Here is a 20,898-nt window from a genome sequence, read left to right as displayed (position 1 = left end):
TATGAACTAGGACCTCAAATAGAAAGGTGGAAAATGTTGCTCCACACAATCGTTTTTTACACATCCATCAATCAGTACAAACTATTAATACTCTAGGTACATATTACTTAGCAACCAAGCAAATACTGAATTTGTGGGTTTTAATTTCTCTTAAATAACTACTTTAAACCATATAATAGCAGAATAGTTAAAAACCATGAGTAGAGATTATAGAGAAAGCAAGGAGGAGGTGGTAGAGTAATTAACAAACAACGTACAACAGTAGAAGACAGGAGAAACGACATTAATTAAAATCTCCACCAACAGATCATGAGGAAGTTTATAACTTTTGTTCATGCATCACTCAGTGCTTGCCTTTCTTCCTTCTCCCTAGCAACAATTTGACTGTAAAATGAGAAAAGAAAATAACCTTGTCAAGTGAGGAAATTAAAAGGATAGCATAATTTATTCAATAATGTTCAGAAAACTTCTTTGAAAGGATCAAAAGCTTCACGTAAACAATATCTTAATTGTTTGCTTAATATGAAAGCAAATATATAAAGTTGGAATCATATCTGAAGCAAGCTTTTCTCTTTTCTTTATGCACATCTAACTTTAGTTAAATTTGAACCTTTACGCTAAGCAAAGTATGACAATCACAACATGAAAATTGAAATTCAAGGATGATCATTGGACAACAACTAGAATTGAGTAACTTCAATTGATTGGCATAAAAAGAATTTCTTCCTCTTTTCTTTTTCTTTTAGGTACATCGAAAGCAGTATATACTAAACATATATTTGAATAAATAATTTACTAAAGGAGCGTTAATGGCAGAAAACATTTGATCATTAACATAAAACTATAGCAATGCATACCAAATATATATATAAGATTCTTTGATTCAAGGACTAACTATTTATCAGCTTTATTACTTTTTTCCAACAAACATAAAACATATCACATGATACCTTGTTTCCTCCATCACTCCATTAGTTATCCTTTCTTCCTTTTGTGATTGTCCTTTTTTTTTATTTTTTTCCTGAATTAATCATTTTTTCCTCCTTTTTATCTTTGCCATTCAAATTGGGAGGGAATTCTTGTAGAGGCTTGATCATGCAAAGGGAAGAAAAAAGAAAGGTACCCAAGCAACTGAGTAAGGTTAGCAGCGGTGGAAAAGTCACTCTCGTCCCTTGCCTTCAATATTTTGAACATGAGAACTACTTTGATCTGAGTTCTAGCACTTTGTTGGATTATGAATTTAGTTTCTTTCTTCAACTGCTCGCACTCAGATTCAATTGCTTCAAATTTTTCACGAACTTGTCTCTGCCCTTCTCGAATACCCCTCTGTTCCTCGCTGATCTCCTCCATCTCTATTTTCAACCTCTCAAACCTTTCCTGCATGCCCTTCATCCCATTCTTTCTCTGTCCAAATCCAATCAAAAATTAATTAATTAATGTTCAAGTAAACCAATATGAGCAACACTTTACTAACAAATACTCTGAAATGATGGACAAGTGTCATTAATGGTGCATGTCGATTGCATCAGAACTATCGATGGGAATTAGAGAGGATTCGATCAAGCACAAATTTTCTTTACAAGGACAGAAAAAGATTGCAAGAAGATGGAAGATCATATCTATTACCCTTTTTGGTTGCAATTTCAAGCGTTTCTTGGTGATTGGCATCTTGTGATTCTTGTGGAGACGAGCTCGCATGGAGAAAGGAGCCATCTCCATAACGCTTTCTGCCCCGATCTATATAAGATGATTGTTAAAGAACAACCATGGAAGTTGCTCTAAATATATATCTTGTACAAGTTTTAACCTATATTTATAGCCTCAATAAAAGCATTCATAAATACAAGTCATAATGACTTTACTTACATCTTCAAGTCATTAAATAAAAATCGCACAGAACCTTTCAAAAAAGGCTTTCACAATCGCACGATTTGGAAGAACACCGTGCGATACTCTGAAGTCTCAACTATTAATTTATTTTTTATTTTTTAAATAAACACTTAAAACGTATTTATTTTTATTTTTTTATATTCTCAATGTTTTGTTATATTCGTTTTTTATTAAAAATTTTTTCAGACAAACTTAACTTTAATAAATTTTACGAAAATTATAAAATATTTAGCATTTTAATTTTATATAACATTTTTTTAAAATTTTTAAAATTAAATTAATTTAACTAATAAAAACAATTAAAATGAGGAAAAAAAGAAAAATTTTATGTTTAAAAACAGAAAATATATTTATATATTTAAAAAAGTAAGAAGATTACAAAAATCAAAGTTGAGCTTATTTATTTAATTGTTGAGAAATCAATATCAATTACTATATACAGTAATTGAAAATTGAAACGCAAGAGCTCTTTATGATCGAGATCATAATGTCTTTGCATGCTCAATGACAAAGTGTTGGGTCGGATCAGGGATGGGTCAGCGTCCTTTGCAAGGTGTCACCAGCACCGTCCATGGCTGCATTATTAGTTCACTTGCAATGGACCTCCAAAAGGCGTAGCATAACTTTAGACATTATTATCATTCTAGCAAAGAAATATACCAAAATAATCAAGTCTAGGTTCGATTTGTTCACGATTTGAATATATGTTTTTGATTGGTTTGTGATACATTAAATAATTAAATTTACTTGATTTTAATTTTATAATATATTTAAAAATTAAATAGATCCAAATCGTTCTAAATTTTAAAAGTTTAAATTTGATTCTATCTATAAATATTTTTAATAATTTTTAATGTAAATGTTCACTGAATGGCTCGTCATTAGATACTTTCAAGTGAATTTTTTTTTTTATTAGTTCAATTACTTGAACTATGGTAATTCTTTGAACTGTTTAATTAATACAATGAATTTGGTTTGAAAAAAAAATTATTGAAAATTTTATTTCTTAAATTCTATAACAAAAGCAATTTTATATTCTAGCTTGTTGTGCAATGCAAGATTGAAATTATCATCAACTTACCTTGTTATGCACGATTGAAATTGTCAAGATGTTCAGAAGCTTGTTGATTCTTGAAAGTGCTAAGCAATTACATGAAAACATATGAGTATCCATTTCGAAGGGAATAAATTTTATTTTTAATTAAATTTAATATTTTATTTTACGTTAAATGTGAACATGATTGTTAAAATATATATAATAATTTAAAATTAATTAATCTTAAATTATGCAATTTAGACTCGAAAAATTATCCGGTCAATAACGTTTAGATTCCTAGATGGGGGCACAAGCCATCGTCGAAGCATTTGGTTCATCGAAAGCAAAAGAATATGAAAAAATATAGAGATGTTTATCGTGATGGGGATAAAAGCAGATTCTTAAAGTAGATGCTTACTAAAGTTTCAACAAATGTTCATAGTGACTTTAAGCTAGCCAACCAGAATAGAATCTATGGCTTCGGCCACCAAAACATCACATAGATTTATCACAACTTGCTCTTTGGTAAACCAGTTGGCACAGCCCTTGACCTTATCTCCTCTCTTCTAGACAGTTGTTTCACAGCATCTTTGGACAGCAAACGGGGCATGCTCAGCCATTGTCCTCCATCAACCACCAAAACCGTTCCATTGACGAATTTTCCTTCAAGCATTACAAAGATGCAGTGTTTTGTGTAAGTAAACAACTGGAAGGAAACCAAGACAAACTGAGACAACCAGATAAAAGTAAAAAGTGCAGAATGTTGATGCAGAAAATGAAGAGCTCGTTAATATTTCAAAGGTTATGAATTGTCTTCACATGGTAAAGGTTGACAGTTTATTGCACAAGGACCGGAAAATAAATCACCAGAGAAGTTTACCGTTTTGCACAACATATTTGGCCAAAAAATTCAAACCAAAACAGTAACATAAGGCAGAAGGTGGTCAGAATTTTCTTAACTAGCCTACCTGACTTTCACAAAATATTCGTCAAGTTAGCATGGTGCACTTATTAACATCAACATTATCCAGTGATTATGATATTATTAGTAGCAAGAGAGACCAAGCATAGAATAACATTCTTCCTCCACTAGTTTTTCCCGCTTAGCATCTCCTACCAAATCCACTCACAAGCAATGTGCATACCAATAATTAGTTAAGCAACTAGGCTACCATCATATGTGAGGTTATTTCAGGATGAGGTTTCCCGTGTAATTTAAGCTTAAACCACAAATTAAGGGAATGGAGGAAATGGTAGAGTACCACCAGGATGGATGGCAATTAACTCAGAGATCAGAATGTTCCCCATAGAGTCAGACTTCATAAACTATCTATCAAGAAATCCAGATCATCCAATGACCAGATCCAAGATCTTGAGCCAGGTCTTCCTAAGGCATCGAGTATCACTGCAAATGACATTGGAATTCAGATCCCAGAAGCTCCAAAATTAGGTTTATCTCATCAGTGCCACCAATACAGTATTAGCAAATAATATACATATTGGCGATATTCAAAAACCGACTTCCAGCATACAATGAAAACCTGCTTTTCCCTATAAAAATCCATTGCTAGCCAAATGCTGCTTCTATTAAGCTCATAGGTCTAAAAGAGTTTAGACAGGAAGAGACTAAAGTATTTTAAGGTCTCCTAAGATTGCATAGAAAAAAAGTTCAAGTAAACAGGAATGCTAACCTGGTGTAGTTGAATGATGGTCATATAACTAAATAACCAGACAAAACTACAAACCTGCATCAGATGCAAGATAGAGAGCAGCCATAGCAATATCCCATTTCTCCCCAAATTTGTATAACGGTTTCTCTTTAATCTTGCTCAGCATCTCCTCAGGTGCAAGTTTAGTGACACCGGCAGTGTCATCGACAGCCCCTGGTGCAATCCCATTGACTCGAATGTCATGATCTGTCCCCCACTCCAACGCCAAGCTTCTGGTAACGCTATCAATAGCTGCCTGGTCGAAACAGAGCATATGGAAGCTGAATCCCATTCAAAAGAATTAAAAGTAAAGATTGAACAAACTTGACAGCAAATTTACTAACCTTGGCAGCAGACGCATGAATTTGGTACCATGTCGCTCCATAATGCAAAATTGCACTTATGTTTATTATTGCTCCACCAGTGGATGGGTCCTTCCCGGGTCCCCCTTTTTTAAGATACTTCAGTGCCTTATGGCACATTCTAAAAGTGCCAACGGTATCTATATCAATTACTGCAAAAGCCAATAAAAAGAACTAAAGAATTAATTTACATCTAAATGCCTTCTTGCCTTTCAAAAAAAAATGCTTTCTTTGGACAAGAAACACATACAATTTGAATACAAGTTATATTTACTTTATGTGATTTGAACACTGTTGTACACTTCAGTTTTATTTATTCTAGGACTGACTTGAGAAACTCAGCAGTACCTCCAATGCAAGAGTAGCCATTAAATTACAAATAGACAGCAATTCTGTATGACCTATTTTTTCAGAAAATTGCATATGTCTTCACAGTTCATCACCATTGTCTATGAGTTGAACATCAAATCTTTACCAAATGCAGACTCTGGACACAGTATCTCAATGTTTGGAAGGAATCAAATAAAAAATTTAAGGAAAGAACCTCCAGCGATTATAAATTTATGCACAACCTGTTTGAAAGCCATTGGGAGATAAATACTCGGCAGGCACAAGGAAATTTCCAGCTGCAGCATTCACAAGGATGTCAAGCCTGCCAAAATGCTTAAAAGTTGATTCCACAACTCTAGCTGCATCATCGTCTTTTCTAACATCTCCCTCAAGCCCAATAGCCTGCAATAAGAACATTTTAAAAAGAACATTTTTAAAAATTTTTTTTTTTTTTGAGAGATGAGTTTTTATTAAAGATAAGCTGTAATGCATTGGGGAGTCTTAAAGGAGACTCCTGTTAGTATAGAAGCTATCTTGAGAAGAGCCTGTTTTGTACAATTACAAAAGGAGCAGCTGCTCAAGGAGCACCTGGCAGCATCTCAATACGGATAATCTCAAAAGACAAGCAGAGTTCTGAATAAAACCCCTAAACAAAAGTCTAATACTACTGAAACTCAACCAGAGTGATAAAAAAAGGTACGTAGCCTATGTGGCCTAGACCGACAGACTCCCTAATCGAACAAATGAATCATTCCAGTCGAAACCCCGGCCAGTCTTCAAAGGTAGGCAAACAGGGATCACGCCTAGAAGCCTCCAAGAGCCATTTTTAAAAGTCAATTAGAACATGATCCTTATGTACAGAACTTTGCTTTACTGCCATCTATCACAAAACTTTCCAGGGATCAGTTCCAAAGATTTTGGGGAACCCATTTCACAGCAAAAGTTGATGTTCACATTTCCAACAGCAAACATCCAGGACAACAAGTAATAACAAAGACACACTGAGAAGCTATAGATAAAAATTAGAAGGGAGAGGGAAAAAGTAAAAGGAAAATTACAGGGACGCCTTGGGAATGAAGAGCAGCAACAGCAGAGTCAATAACATGTTTGCGTCGCCCCATGATCGCAATAGAGGCGCCATGTTTCCCAAGTTGCAATGAAATCTCGTATCCAATTCCTGAGCCACCTCCTGTCACCAAAGCTACTTTGCCTTTTACTATATCAGCCTTGAATGGTGACTCCATTTACACTCCGTTGACTTTCTCTCTGTTCTTTCTCTGGGTTCTTTGATCCTGACTTCCGAGTTGCGACCCAGCTCTAAAAGTAGAAACTCCAAAACTCAAACATTAAAAGTATCAGTGAGTGTTCGATTATGAAAACAAGGAAAAAGGTTGTCGAGGGCCGGCAGCATTTACGCTAGACATTAAACTTCGAACAACCCAAAGGTCTTAGAGCCTACTGCCGAATTGGCCCGAAAGCTATGCAGATGCATATATTGGGCAGACCAAATTTCCACAAAACCCAACACTATAAGCCCGGTTGATTTTGATATCCATCACCCCCAGGCCTAGCCTAAAACCTTAGCAGGGGTCTAGGGAATGGTCGGTTATAGGTAGATAGCATCGGCTGACATCATTGAATGCCGGCTTTCTACAATCACCCGTCCAATTCTCTCATCCTCTTGTTGACTTTATTGCCACCACATGTCTCACCAAGATCAGATCTAAATTTCTTATATGATGGCGACTTGTGTTAGATCGATTCAGCATCCACGTTTCCCACATTTGTACTACTATTAGATTTGATCTTAACCAAACTTAATTGAAGCATATGTTCCTATTAATCAAAATTTTTATTGGCTGCAACTGGGAAAAAGGAAAAAGATAAAAAATCATTCTATTCATTTACCCCGAGACGAGATTCTGAATACAATTTACAAGCTGTTTATGAAGTAAGAATGAAAACTGATGAAATTGAAAAGCAAAACCATGAAGTAGTACAAGTAAATTTGGATTCGACTTGATGGGAGTTTAAAATTGGATTTGCTCGATTTAATGCATTGATTGTTTCACGTTTCTCATGTATAAAAAATTTCAATTTATTTGGTCAAAATTCAATATCAACTTTAACGTCAGACGACAAAATCATGTCTGATCTAGGAGAGATATTTGGGACATGTAACTTTTTTCTATTTGAAAAATCAAATGAAATGCCCAACATATTGCAATAGGAATAGTAATTATTTATTTTTTGGAAGACCCGAAGCCCAGAAAAACATGGATTATAAATTGTAGTCTCAGGCTGATGGTCATTCCATTCTGCAGAGCAACGGAACCATGGTCCTTTCATCCATTCTAAGTTAATGATCAAAACCCCAAACACATGGATTCAATACGCGGATGCAAACAACAAATAAAGGGTTTTCGTTCATATGCCTACTTTCCTTTTATAACCAAGCTTCAAAACCTGAGTTTTGGTTCGACATGCATTTTCTGTATTACACTCTCACCAAACCCTCATGCTTCTTCCAGATATAATGAATTTTAATATATCAGAAAAAGGAAAGGACAGGCTGTGATGTTGTCCATAAAGGAGACTTCTAGCAGCAACTGTATACCAACTGCCAAAGGCAAAGGTGGGCAATGGCGAATTATTGTTCCTCCACCCATCATGGAATTTCGGTCTCTCATTTTCAACTTTGAAATGAAGAAGATCCCAGGCCCCATCTCCATCCCTTTGTTTGGATGATAACTAAATATGGAGTGCATTATGAAAATACTAGAGAAAAAAGCAAACAACCTTTTGCCTAAAAAATGTGTAAGTACTATCATCTACAGTTACTAGTAGAGACTAGAGACATGCATGAGAGAGGATGAAGGAAGAGACCAGACAAACAGTTAATCTTGTCTTTTAAGGCAGCAATGAGACTAATTACAAACAAATAAATAAAGGCAGTAGCTCTAAATTTTATCCCTTTAGTATTAAATATGTAAAAAGATTTGTGTCATTATACGTACAGATTGTGAAACATAAGAGATTTAGATTTTATCTTTCATAAAAATAGATAAATTAATAAGCAACCTTCCATATAAGCTCATATATACTCTTGATATACTCAACAAATCATATCTATTTATTTATCAATCTATCTATAATCCGATAAAATATTTAAATTTGGAGTTAGATGAGGCATTGTTGTTGGGCTCTATATATTATACATAAATTCTTTTGAGCAAGAACCCACCATTCTGCTTAAATTCTAATGTTAGTTAGTTTCTTTGCTGAGAGGCAGGTGAGTGACCCGAGCTTGACAAGAAGTTCAAGTGTAGGTTATCAAGATAAGGGAGTTCCAATATTCATTGCTGAAAGATCAAAGGTGACCATATCCATATGGAACAAAAAGAGCTCAGTAGGGCTCGTACAGAGAGAGAGATTGCTTGAAATATAATTTAAGGACAGGAACTGGAAGGGTTCCAGCTTTTTGCTGCTTGATTTGAACATATGTAGTGGTGGCCATAGGCCAGCCTAATAGTGCTAAGGAGGTGGTGTGTGATGAGTGGTGGAGAGAAATAAGCGTAGTCCGGCCTGTGCTTGGGCACGAACAGGACCACCAGAAGAGAGAATTAGGTTTAGCCAGGCTTTCTCTGGTGGTCTGGTCGTTTTCCAACTACCAGTCCGAATTAACCATACAAGACAGTACAAAGGGTGTGTGGACATCAAAGGTAATTGTGGGCAATGAGCATTACAACATTTTTCTAATTTAAACTTCTTAACTTGGGGAGATCAAAGAATTAAAAGATATATATATATATACATGCTTGACACTTGATTAAAAAGGAAATCAATCACTTAATTTGCACTGTTTTTGTCTATTTAACATCTTTTCTTATCAAACCAGTAACAATTTGCATGATTAGAATTCGAAATAGAATACATATGACATTTACAAGCATGACAAATAACCTCAATGTACGTGGCATCTCTCTAGTGTATGCATGTGTCGTGTGTACAAGTAGAACTAACATGTCTATCGACATGATATCTCACATGGATCAGTGTTAATATGGCTTCTTCCAGAAGCACGTGACCAGCTATATGTATACCTGCAAATCAATATCTGCAAATCAATATCTGCAAATCAAACCAAGATTATAATTAAGGAAAAGTTAAATGAAAGTAAAATATATAAGAAAAAAAAAGAGGGGGCAAATGATTTGTTGATTGATAGGCATAGCATAACCCATGATTTCATCTTTTCTTTTTATTCCATTATATGATTGGTGTCAAGCAGGCACATTCCTAACAACTTTATGCCACTTTATACTCTATATATGTGAATTTAAAATATTTACAAAGTTAAATTAAAATAACCATCAGGCAAGTTGTGAAAAAAAAAAAGAAAAGTATCATAATCTATTAAATAACAAAAGAAATTAAGTATTGGGTTTTAAAAATATAAAAAATGTCAGCAACGAGCATGTGAGATGGGTATTTAAAAATGAAAAAAAAAAAACTACACTCGTGATTGATTATAAAGTAATACATTTGAGTGTTGGTACATTTATATTCGATGTTTCCATACCTTTTATTTATATATATATAATGTTAATTAGTGAAATTTGGTCAAATGATTCCTATGAAACATCTAAAAAGATTTTCAATAAAATTTTTTGTGCGGTCCCATTGAGTGCTTAATTTCCTATTAATAAACTATTTATACATGCTTAATGCTTAAGCATATAGGCATATCTTTATTCGATCCAAGTATTCCTTTCATACCTAAGCTTATAGTTAAATGATCTGATGTACCTATGTTGTATTTTATTAAGTCTCTGCGAGTATAATCCAATAATTAAAAAAGAATCATATATCTTTAATTTAAGACAGCTCAATTAGGAATTAATTTGCAGGTAGTTTCAAAGTTGGGCATGCCCGCAAGATATTAATGAAGAATTAATTTTGCTAGATGCCCATGATTTCGACTGCAGAGAAAACGTGTTTAATGTGTAGTGTAATTAATTTCTAGATAAACCAAAAACTGATTACTTAAAGTTTCTTATCATTACCTAACTACGATTAGGACAAAAAACATGTTTACCTTTCTCCCATGAAATCCTCGTGCATTTATTCGAATGGTAATGCAAGGTTTTGCTCTTAATTAATATATACTATGTTCATACTTTCGTAAAATTAAAGACAAATAAAAATGATATGTTCGTGACTCAATTATAATTCGATAATTATTTTTGAGATTTTTTCTCTGATTTAAATTTAGATAGTGTTTGGTGATTATGTTTTATTTAATTAAATTATAAGTATTTTTTATTTGAAATAGCAAGATTATATGCAATATAAGGTTATTTTATTTGTGTGGTAGTTTTAATGTTGCTTTCGACATGGTAATCAATTTACTAATCAAACTTCTGTATATAATTTAATATAATCTTTTGATTAAACAAAAACAAAGCAATCTTAATTCGATCCATACATTATCCAATTAGTTGTATTTTTTTAATTTTTCATATACAGTTATGTGAACAAACAAAGTGCTATAATTCTTTTTATATATAATATGGTACAAGTTTGGTTATATTTTTCTAATATATTTGGTAGGACATATGTGTGCATTATTTCAAACAAAAAATGAAAAAAAAATCAGTGTATTGGGCGTACGTGGCTATTCTTGATTTGGAGACGCAATGTGCCTGAAGCAATTATAGGAAAAAGATAAATATTTTTGCAAAGCGGCACCAAGCAAGCAACCAACCACCAGAGCCGAGATGGTCTGTCACATTTGTCATTGTGTAATGTAATGTTCAATCTAGATAATGGTATTTGCGAATATTATATTAATTAAATTCCTCTCTTATTAATGTCATTTTGGACACTTGGCGTCTAATAATTATCCTGCAATAAAGCTAATCAAATGATGGAAAGAAATTAGGCCTCCAACAAGATAAAGAGATCTTTTCCGAATTTCCTACTTCTACTTGATATTAAGTTAGGTAATAATAATAGATTTAGTTAATAATAATTAAACTATTAATCAGGCATTGAAATTTTATGAGAGAGAGATACATTTATTAGTTTTTTATGATAAAAGTAATATTTTTCTTTTAATGGAATCTGATCTCATCGATATTTTTTTGTTAGTCGTGATCAAAAAAGTTTTATAGATCTCTCTTTCACTAATACATGGGAAAGTGGAGGAGGACCACTAGCCCCACAGCCACGAAACCACCGCCTTAAAACCTCCGGTTGACTTTGATGGCGTTGTCATCATCGGCCACTGACAGACGCCAACGACGAATAAATTGACCAATTTTGGTCCCAAAAATAAGAAGGAAAATTGAAAACATTTCTGCATAAAAGCAGATATGTGCATCGTCTTCCTAGAATCGGTACACAATTAAAAATAATAATAAAGGAGTTCGTTTAGTGGACATGAGATCTAATAAAAAGGTGTTATTTAATTAATGGGACTAATTACAATTTCTCTTGTACGGTGGCATGGCAAGAGGGTCTGTGAGAAGAACAGTACTGGACTTAATTAAAAGAAAAATCACAAAGTTCCATGTAAAATTACGTAATTATTAATTTATAATTACGGAGAAAAGGCCCTAAACTACAGTATTAGATCCGATCGTGAAGGCCGTTTTAGTTCCATTCTAATTATTTTATTAATGATTGTTAATTATTGTTTTAGCTTTTATAACGAAAACCTTTTCTCTTTTTCTATTATCCAATGTCTATCTCTCTTACACCAACCATAAAACATTAACTAAAAAGGTTCAATAAAAGTGAATAAATGATGATATCCTAAACACCTTTTTATTTTATTTTATTATTTGTATTGATTTTCTATATATCAACTTTTGCCCAATAACATTTTCTATATATTTATTAGAGCAATTTTCTAACCTTAACTCTAGTGTTAAGCATGACAAAACACCAATTAATTAATTAAAAATGTCCTTTATTTACATTCATACCGCTGCCGATTGCATATTAATTATAAAATGTTCAATCTTAACTTCGTCTCATTCTTTCTTACTATCGATTTGTTTTTTTTTCTTCTTTATTTTAGTTTAGTTATTAATAATCAAGTGGCTGCTAATTATTATATTAATTTATGTATTAACCAAGCAATAGTTAGAATCTGCTCAAAGTTTTATACCTCGGTTGACAAATTTTTACAATGCTAGGATTCTTTAATTAATTTTATAAATTCAAATTTTGCAATAAGAGTGAATAAACGGTTAATTTGGTTTAAAAAAATTTTATATTCGAATTAATCAAATAGTTTTAATTAAATAATTTATTTGTATTATTTTGTTAATTTGATTTTAATCAAAAATTGTTGGCCCCTGACAATGATACTAGAAGGATAATATGGTAGTTTGTTACTAAAGCGTGGGTAATAGTTTAAACCAAATGCTAACGTAAACATGACATTTACAAATTACTTTCAAATTTGGCACATGTAAAAACTCCAAAAAAATGATGACTCACGGGTTGACGCGCAATTAAAGCACGTGGAGCCACGACCACCTACTTAGGATTCACCGTGACCTTCACTCGCACCTCTTGCTCCTTTTACTGGCTTTCAACTTTCAAAGCGTGGCAGCAGCAATTTTTTTTCTCTTTTTCTACGCCCGCCCGCCTCCCAATTATTTTTCATTTATTTGGTCGGAAAAAAATGGTACCTAAATTATTTTGGGATAAAAAATTCTTATTTTTAAGTATTTAATTTCGTTGACTTCAAATTTGCGACCGTGCATAATTAAAAAATAACCACCGTGATTTTTTTTTTTATGTTCATCGGACAGGCTGATTATTGAATTTTTTTTGTATACTTACTTTTACGAAGGAAGACATGTGTAAGCATGCTTTGATACATAGAATAATAAAAATAAAAAAAAGATTATAAAATTAAATCCACGTAATTAAGTCTTAGGTCTTAGTGCGACTTTTTTATTTATTTAATTCAATTTATTGCAGGTCTGACTCAGAATTAAATGAAAGCTTTAGCTCATGTTGCCCAATGTCTTCAGCCCCAGCAGGCCCCACGTAAATGAACTCCCTAGTCAAATTATACTTAAACTCGTATTATCAGATACACTATTTGTTAATTTTAAACTTAAATTTGTATATAAAATATTTTAATTTTATTTAAACATATCGAATTATATCAAATACTGGTTCATATAAGGGTAGGATTTCAACTTTTGGAACAAAAAGAAAGTGATTGTATATCCAATTAGTTGGCTTTGGGGGGAATAAAAGCTCGACTATTTGTGATAGCAACCCTTTTTGAGAATAGCATCTTGGGGAAGCATATACCTTGAAAAGATATGGGAAAATATATTAAATCAGTGGCCCCTAAGCTTTAACGTTAATAATAATAATTAATCAGACTCTATTATTTTTCCCTGGGTTGGAATCTAATGCTAATCAGTCATCAGTGATCAATGAAATCATAAGACATTTTTCCCTTTGGGATAAGCAAGCTGCCATTGAGTTGACATGCCCTTTTCACTGTACCACGACAGCATCATGAGCGATTCCCACACAGCGTTAAAAACTTTTCTATCTAATTAAAGATTCAGATTCTTTTTTCCCCAAGAATTTTTCTGCCATGTTTTTAACTGTGAAGCCGGCACTGCACCAGTGGTAGTAGAATGCCTTTCAGGACCACATTGCAGCTCACTTTTGCCTACTTTCATGCCAAACTAAGAAAGGGTTTGCTCTGGGAATCCTCTTATAAAGTTTACATGATCTATCATAAAAATTGTTTGACTATGAAAGCACTTAAGACCTGGATAGTTAGGGGACTTAGCACATAGATTGATAGTAAAAATGAAGAAAATGTAAAGATTGTAAACAGGGGGGGAGGGGGGGACTCCATGAATGTGACATATCTTGCTGTTTAGAAAGAGTTGGAAGCAGCAGATTAGGCACCCAATCAGTGACATACCCCGCTTGGAATTTAGTACTTATTTGCATTAAATGGTAGTAAATACTTATACCTTCCCCAGAAAAAATTTTTTCCCATCCCAAAATTTTAATTGATCACAGTATAATAAACGTGTTCAGCAGTGAAACAGTAAAGAGGAAAAAGAAAAATTAAAGGCAACTACTTCCACTCCTGAACTCCTCTCTCTCTCTCTAAAAAGAAAGAAAAAGAAAGGAGCTTGTTAGAGAGTTTTGGCTGTTAAGTGCATAAGAGAAAAGTTCCATTTTTTCTTGAAGTGAGAAAGAAAAGTAATACTGTCAACCTGTAAGAAACAGGATCTTTTGTTTCTGTGTTAGAGGTGTTCAAGGCAAAACGGACTTAGGTTGTTGTTTATCTCAGTTGTGCTTTGTTTTGGTTCAAAGGGGTATGTACGTAACTCATGTTCAAGATTTTTTACTTTGGGTTTGGTTTGTTTCTTGGTGTTGTGGTGGTGGTGGATGACCTTGTGGTTGATGTTTAGCTTGACCCCACCTTTGGGAGTCTGTTTTTTGCAGTGATTAATGTGAAAAATCTTTGTCTGTTTTTACATAATTCATTCATTTATGGTTCTTTTTTTTTTAATTGGCTTGATTACGTATATGAGCTATCCTTGGAGCTGGCCTATCATCCATTTAGTTCGGGTGGTTTTACTAAGTGTTTGCTCATTTTGAGGATATATTGAGCAAGTAGGCATCAGATTGATGTTTGAAAGCTTTGATTGTGGTTCATTTTCAGCTTCCTTGGGGTGGGATTTACAGTTCAGCTACTTAATCTGAGATTTTAAGTTATAGTTTCGGTTCCTTTTCAGCTTCTGAGGTCCTGTCAGTTCCAAGTTGCAGATTTTATATCAGATATTGAATTTTGGCATGTATCTTTTTGGTTTATATCGGGATTAAGAGTTTCTGGTTTTAGTTCATTTTCAGGATTTTGTTGGTGGTTTCCAATTCTTAGTCGCCTTGTGCATGGATTTCAGGTGAAGATTGGATTTGAACAATCGGGTTAGGACTCATTTCCAGTAAAATAAAATTGCTACGGTCCAGGATTCTGAAGTTCAGTTCCGGTGGGAATCAATCGAGCGGATGCGAAGGGAGTTTTGAAGTACTTAGTGATAGCTAGAGAATTATATTGATTCAGTATGGAAATGGCTTCAAGAGTGGAGATTGATGAAGATAGTGACAACAACAAGGGAAGTATGTGGGATTTGGATCAGAAGCTTGATCAGCCAATGGATGAGGAGGCTGGGAGGCTTAGAAACATGTACAGGGAGAAGGTATGCTTCATTACTAATTTTCCCTTTGGAGTTCCTCTCTCTTTATGTCTTTTTTTTCTAGTTATAAGATTTTCTTTTGCATTTAATTAGAAAAAAAGTAGCTCTTGATTCATGTTAATGAAATATTACCTCAATAGGGGAACTGATTTAAAAGCCTTTCTTTGCATCAAATTGAAATTTCGAACAGGGAAGGCATGGAGTTCCTCAAATATTTTCCTTTCTCTGTTTCATCATTGTGATATTAGGGTATTGAATATAATTTGGCTTCAGGCTTGTATTCTGTTGGTAGGACTACCAGTCCGCTATGCATTTTAAATGATTCTCTGAGACGAGATAAATGCAGTATAGCCGGTGTGCAACCTGGTTTTCATTGAATATTTAGATTGTGATGATATTATAGTTCTTCTGCAATTTGGGTCAGTAGTAGTTTCTGATATGGTTTTAATTCCTATAGAAATCCTCTGCATTATTGCTTCTGCGGCTTGCATTCCAAAGTCTTGGAGTGGTTTATGGCGACTTGGGCACTTCTCCCTTATATGTTTTCTACAATACATTTCCTGGTACAATCGAAGATCCAGAGGATGTTGTTGGAGCTCTTTCATTGATTATATACTCCCTTACTCTTATCCCACTCCTCAAATATGTGTTTGTTGTGTGTAGAGCAAATGACAACGGTCAAGGTGAGCTGATATCAGTTAATGAGGTTACGTATTCTATAATTTAATCTGAGATGTGATTTTGAAAGAAAATGCTTATTAAAACAACACAGAATGCAGAACCATAGGCTTGAAAAATAATTTTCTTTTTCCTTTTCAAAGTCCTTCCCAGTAATACTAACACTAATATCATGTACTTATCTTTGAATGTTGATAATGCATCTTTCACTTTCTGATTCTCATGAGGCACAATTAGAATCTCACTCGTCCCATTTGTCATGCAGGTGGAACATTTGCTTTATATTCGTTGCTTTGTAGGCATGCAAAAATAAAAACCATTCCTAATCAACATAGGACTGATGAGGAGCTAACAACTTATAGTCGTTCTACATTTCATGAACAATCATTTGCTGCTAAAACAAAGAGATGGTTGGAGAGACATGTATCCAGGAAGAATGCGCTTCTTATTCTTGTCCTGGTTGGTACATGCATGGTCATTGGTGATGGAATACTCACTCCGGCAATATCAGGTATGTTGCTTACATTCCTTCATGTTTGTCCTCCAAGGACTGGATAAACAGGATCAAGCACCTGAGCACTATTTCTTAGCTTCTTCCTGTTTGGTTTGTGCTTTAGTGTGATTAGAAAAAAAAAAAAAAAGAAGACAGAACATATATAGAGGTCCTTTGGAAATGTTTGCTTATGTAAGTCAATGAAATTTTAATTACTGTATTATTGTAGCTGCTCGATTGTTCTTCATTGGTAGTATGAAGATCTTCCTATACTCTGAAATCTGAATTAGGCTTGTCGTATGGTGAAATTCATTAGCTGAAGATTGACTTATCCACTCAGTTTATTAGTGGAACCAATTATAGAATAAATGGAAGAAACATATTTCAAAATTTCAGCTATGCTCATAAAATAGGATTGTATTTAAAATCCAAGGATAGATCATATTTTTATAAAATCTTATTCATAAATGCAAATTACAAAAAGGTAATTAAGGAGTCCTATAATTATAGCTGATAAGTATTTTGAGACATATACATTTGACATGCGGAAGTTGTTCACAGAGAACTGTGATTCTGGGCAGACTCCTTCTAAACTCCTCCTCACTGTTCCCTATCATAATTCTTGAAAATTGCCATCTATCGGTAAAATTTGTAAACATTTGCATCTATACCTATGGCTAAATCCAAACACTTGGAAGACTTACTTAGTGAAGCTACCACACTAATAAAAGCTGAAAAGTATATATTCCAGCTGTTAGTAACTGTCTGATTGAAATGACAGAGCCTTTACCATTTATTGCCAGTGCATTTTATGATTAGTTTTTAGTCTTTTTTTTTTTACCAATTTTACTTGTCACATGGAAGTTGTGTAATATATATATATATATATTTTATGCTCAGCCAAAAGTGATATTTCATTAAAACACTGCAATTAAGCAGTGAGGATCAGCCAAAGCTGTCCAAAAGGTTTACAAGCACCAGAGGGTGCCATAGCATCAGCTAACATACAGACTGTCTAGCCATATTACATAGAATCTGACAAATATGAACAAACCCATGTGTAAATGTATGAACTAAGTAAAACACTATAAGCAAGCTATCTTAGCCATTAGGTATGATTGATGTTAGAGCTATGCCAAATGCTAATGTCAGTACGCATCTTTTACTCCTTCCTGAAGTGATGTATGCTATCTTGTGGCAGTTCTTTCAGCAGCTGGGGGCATCAAAGTTGACCATCCAAACATGAGCAATGGTATATCCCTACTCTTGCTTAGACATTATTCATTCGCTGCATCCTCATGTTTAAAACTCTTTCTATAATGTTTGGCCTCCTTTTTTCATTAATATTCAGTTCAAGGTCCTTACTTCTTATCTTCTTTTTCCATTATGCAGATGTTGTTGTGGTGGTCGCTGTTGTAATATTAGTGGGTTTATTTAGCATGCAACACTATGGTACAGATAGAGTTAGCTGGCTCTTTGCCCCAATCGTGCTCCTTTGGTTTCTTGTAATCGGAGGCATTGGCATATTTAATATTTGGAAATATGACAGCAGTGTTTTGAAAGCATTTTCACCTGTGTACATATTCCGATATTTTAAGAGGGGAGGGAAAGAAGGATGGACCTCCCTTGGAGGTATTATGCTTAGTATCACAGGTAACTTACTATCAATTCTGATATCCTAACTAGTTTCTTTAAGTTATCAATTTAAAGTTCACTAAACCTGCACTGAAACTGGTGATGTGATTTTGGTGACAAATGAACCATTACAGGTACTGAGGCACTTTTTGCAGATCTAGCCCATTTTCCAGTTTCAGCTGTGCAGCTTGCTTTTACAGTAGTTGTATTTCCTTGCCTTCTTCTAGCATATTCTGGACAAGCAGCCTATCTCATGACTCACAGGGACCATGTGGTCGATGCTTTTTATCGCTCTATCCCAGGTTTGTTCATGTATCCTTTTTATTGTCACTGTAATCCTGTCTGATATGCAATGATGCCATTGTAGCCTTACTCCTATAGAAGTGCAAGCTTCTCCTCCTATTCTTCTTTTTCTCTCAAATTCTTGTTGATTGTCCCATTTAATGTGGTAAGCGTCTATTTGCAGATTCTAATTATTTGATGTCATGCAGATAGCATATATTGGCCTGTTTTTGTTATTGCTACTGCCGCTGCTATAGTTGCAAGTCAGGCCACCATATCAGCAACCTTTTCAATAATCAAGCAAGCCCTTGCACATGGTTGTTTTCCACGAGTGAAGGTTGTACATACGTCAAAGAAGTTCCTTGGCCAGATATATGTTCCAGATATTAATTGGATCCTTATGGTTCTTTGCATTGCTGTTACGGCTGGATTCAAGAACCAAAGCCAAATTGGAAATGCTTATGGTAAGTTTACACTTGTGTAATTTTGGCAAAGTTTCTTAATGCATCTTCTTCTATTCTGGTGAAAATTTGTTCAGTGGCAAGCATCTCTTTAAGTCATACAAGATTTGGAATATAAAATATTGTTTTGTGTAATTTATAGAACCATTTATTGTTTTATAAGATGTATTCTATAGCCTTTAGCTTCTTCTATCAACTCATGGTACAATTTCAATCATTGTACCTGGGAAAAAAGTTACACTCAATTGCATTGTAATTTATGTCACTGCAGGGACAGCTGTGGTGATCGTCATGTTGGTAACCACATTAATTATGACTTTAATCATGATTTTGGTGTGGCGCTGTCATTGGATTCTTGTCCTCCTCTTCACTGGCTTGTCCTTGGTTGTAGAGTGCACATACTTTTCTGCTGTACTCTTCAAGGTTGATCAAGGTGGGTGGGTGCCCCTTGTTATTGCAGCAGCGTTTCTGCTTATCATGTATGTTTGGCATTATGGTACAGTGAAGCGATATGAGTTTGAAATGCATAGTAAGGTTTCAATGGCATGGATTCTTGGGCTTGGCCCTAGTTTAGGTCTAGTCCGGGTTCCTGGAATCGGACTAGTGTACACTGAGCTAGCAAGTGGGGTGCCGCACATATTTTCCCACTTCATCACTAACCTGCCTGCCATCCATTCTGTTGTTGTTTTTGTCTGTGTGAAGTACCTTCCCGTCTACACTGTCCCGGAAGAAGAAAGGTTCCTTGTAAAGAGGATAGGACCGAAGAGTTTTCACATGTTCCGTTGTGTTGCTAGGTATGGCTACAAAGACCTTCACAAGAAAGATGATGATTTTGAGAAGAAACTGTTTGATAGCCTGTTCTTGTTTGTCCGGCTTGAGTCTATGATGGAAGGGTTTTCAGATTCAGATGAATATAGTTTGTACGGCCAGCAAACTGAGCGGTCAGGAGATGGTCTGTTGAATAATAATAATGGCAACACGATTTCCTTCAATATCGATACCACAATATCATCTGTGGATTCAATTGTACCTGTCAGATCTCCAATGCATGCAAATTTGACTGTCAGATCGTCTGGGCAAGTAAGCAGCCAGACCGAGACTGATGAATTAGAATTTTTGAATAGCTGTAGGGATGCTGGGGTTGTGCACATCCTGGGGAATACAGTGGTGAGAGCAAGAAGGGATGCAAGATTCTACAAAAAAATAGCTATTGATTATGTATATGCATTTCTTAGGAAGATATGTAGGGAAAATAGTGTGATTTTTAATGTTCCTCATGAGTGTCTATTGAACGTGGGACAGATTTTTTATGTATAACTTTTTGGTTCTATATGAATAAGAGTAATTGTTTTTATCTGTTGTTGCTCTTTGTTCTTAGCAGGTGCAACTGTTATCAGCAGGCTGGCACCAAATTCTTACACATACTCACATGAGATAATTCATTTAAGTTTGGGATGTAGGCTTTTTTTTACTGCTTTTGGCACGTACATATGTGCATACATATAGACACATGTATGTAAGCACGTATTCCTACTGTCATAGTGCGGTAATACTAATACAATGCATGGCATTTTGTTCAAAGAATTAAGTTGGAATAACCCAACAGTATATTATGCATTCATGTACTGAACTCACGACATGATCAGATAAACCTGAACGTAGATTGAGAGTCCAATAAATCAAAATTGTGGACAATCCAACATATATTTGATGGCAGATACGGGTTTCGAAAGAGAAATACTCCAACAAAACCAAGCAGT

At 34.4% G+C, this 20,898-nt stretch overlaps 3 protein-coding genes across 8 annotated transcripts; 1 reads left to right on the top strand and 2 right to left on the bottom strand.

The window, feature by feature from the left end:
- Positions 1 to 207: 207 nt before the first annotated feature.
- On the bottom strand, positions 208 to 1,836 carry LOC18607038 (uncharacterized). The gene is made up of 3 exons (XM_018114568.2): positions 1,627 to 1,836; positions 1,124 to 1,404; positions 208 to 384 (listed from the first exon to the last, which is right to left on the bottom strand). Exons 1-3 carry the CDS (start codon positions 1,717 to 1,719, stop codon positions 333 to 335), a joined length of 426 nt encoding a protein of 141 aa, XP_017970057.2. The 5' UTR covers positions 1,720 to 1,836; the 3' UTR covers positions 208 to 332.
- A 1,444-nt stretch (positions 1,837 to 3,280) lies between these two features.
- On the bottom strand, positions 3,281 to 6,698 carry LOC18607039 (peroxisomal 2,4-dienoyl-CoA reductase [(3E)-enoyl-CoA-producing]-like). 2 transcript variants are annotated; one of them, XM_007040998.3, is made up of 5 exons: positions 6,386 to 6,694; positions 5,570 to 5,729; positions 4,980 to 5,149; positions 4,672 to 4,891; positions 3,281 to 3,589 (listed from the first exon to the last, which is right to left on the bottom strand). In XM_007040998.3, the coding sequence occupies exons 1-5, from the start codon at positions 6,569 to 6,571 to the stop codon at positions 3,435 to 3,437; spliced, it is 891 nt and encodes a 296-aa protein (XP_007041060.3). In that variant the 5' UTR covers positions 6,572 to 6,694; the 3' UTR covers positions 3,281 to 3,434. The 2 variants fall into 2 exon arrangements, with proteins under 2 accessions (XP_007041060.3, XP_017972034.2); XM_018116545.2 differs by lacking the exon at positions 3,281 to 3,589 and adding an exon at positions 4,110 to 4,331 and having other exon boundaries at positions 6,386 to 6,698.
- A 7,737-nt stretch (positions 6,699 to 14,435) lies between these two features.
- KUP11 (K+ uptake permease 11) lies at positions 14,436 to 20,494 on the top strand. Of its 5 annotated transcripts, XM_088803649.1 has the most exons (10): positions 14,436 to 14,707; positions 15,131 to 15,186; positions 15,296 to 15,592; positions 16,047 to 16,272; positions 16,533 to 16,778; positions 17,962 to 18,012; positions 18,153 to 18,413; positions 18,530 to 18,697; positions 18,887 to 19,141; positions 19,410 to 20,494. In XM_088803649.1, the coding sequence occupies exons 3-10, from the start codon at positions 15,458 to 15,460 to the stop codon at positions 20,453 to 20,455; spliced, it is 2,388 nt and encodes a 795-aa protein (XP_088659775.1). In that variant the 5' UTR covers positions 14,436 to 14,707; positions 15,131 to 15,186; positions 15,296 to 15,457; the 3' UTR covers positions 20,456 to 20,494. The 5 variants fall into 5 exon arrangements, with proteins under 5 accessions (XP_088659775.1, XP_088659776.1, XP_007041056.2 ...); XM_088803650.1 differs by lacking the exon at positions 15,131 to 15,186 and having other exon boundaries at positions 14,436 to 14,665; XM_007040994.3 differs by lacking the exon at positions 15,131 to 15,186.
- The last annotated feature ends 404 nt before the right edge of the window (positions 20,495 to 20,898 follow it).

The sequence above is a fragment of the Theobroma cacao genome, chromosome 2 (genome assembly GCF_053813885.1).
Source record: "Theobroma cacao isolate CCN51 chromosome 2, ASM5381388v1, whole genome shotgun sequence".
Lineage (NCBI taxonomy): Eukaryota > Viridiplantae > Streptophyta > Magnoliopsida > Malvales > Malvaceae > Theobroma > Theobroma cacao.
This window is presented reverse-complemented; position numbering and strand designations above follow the sequence as displayed.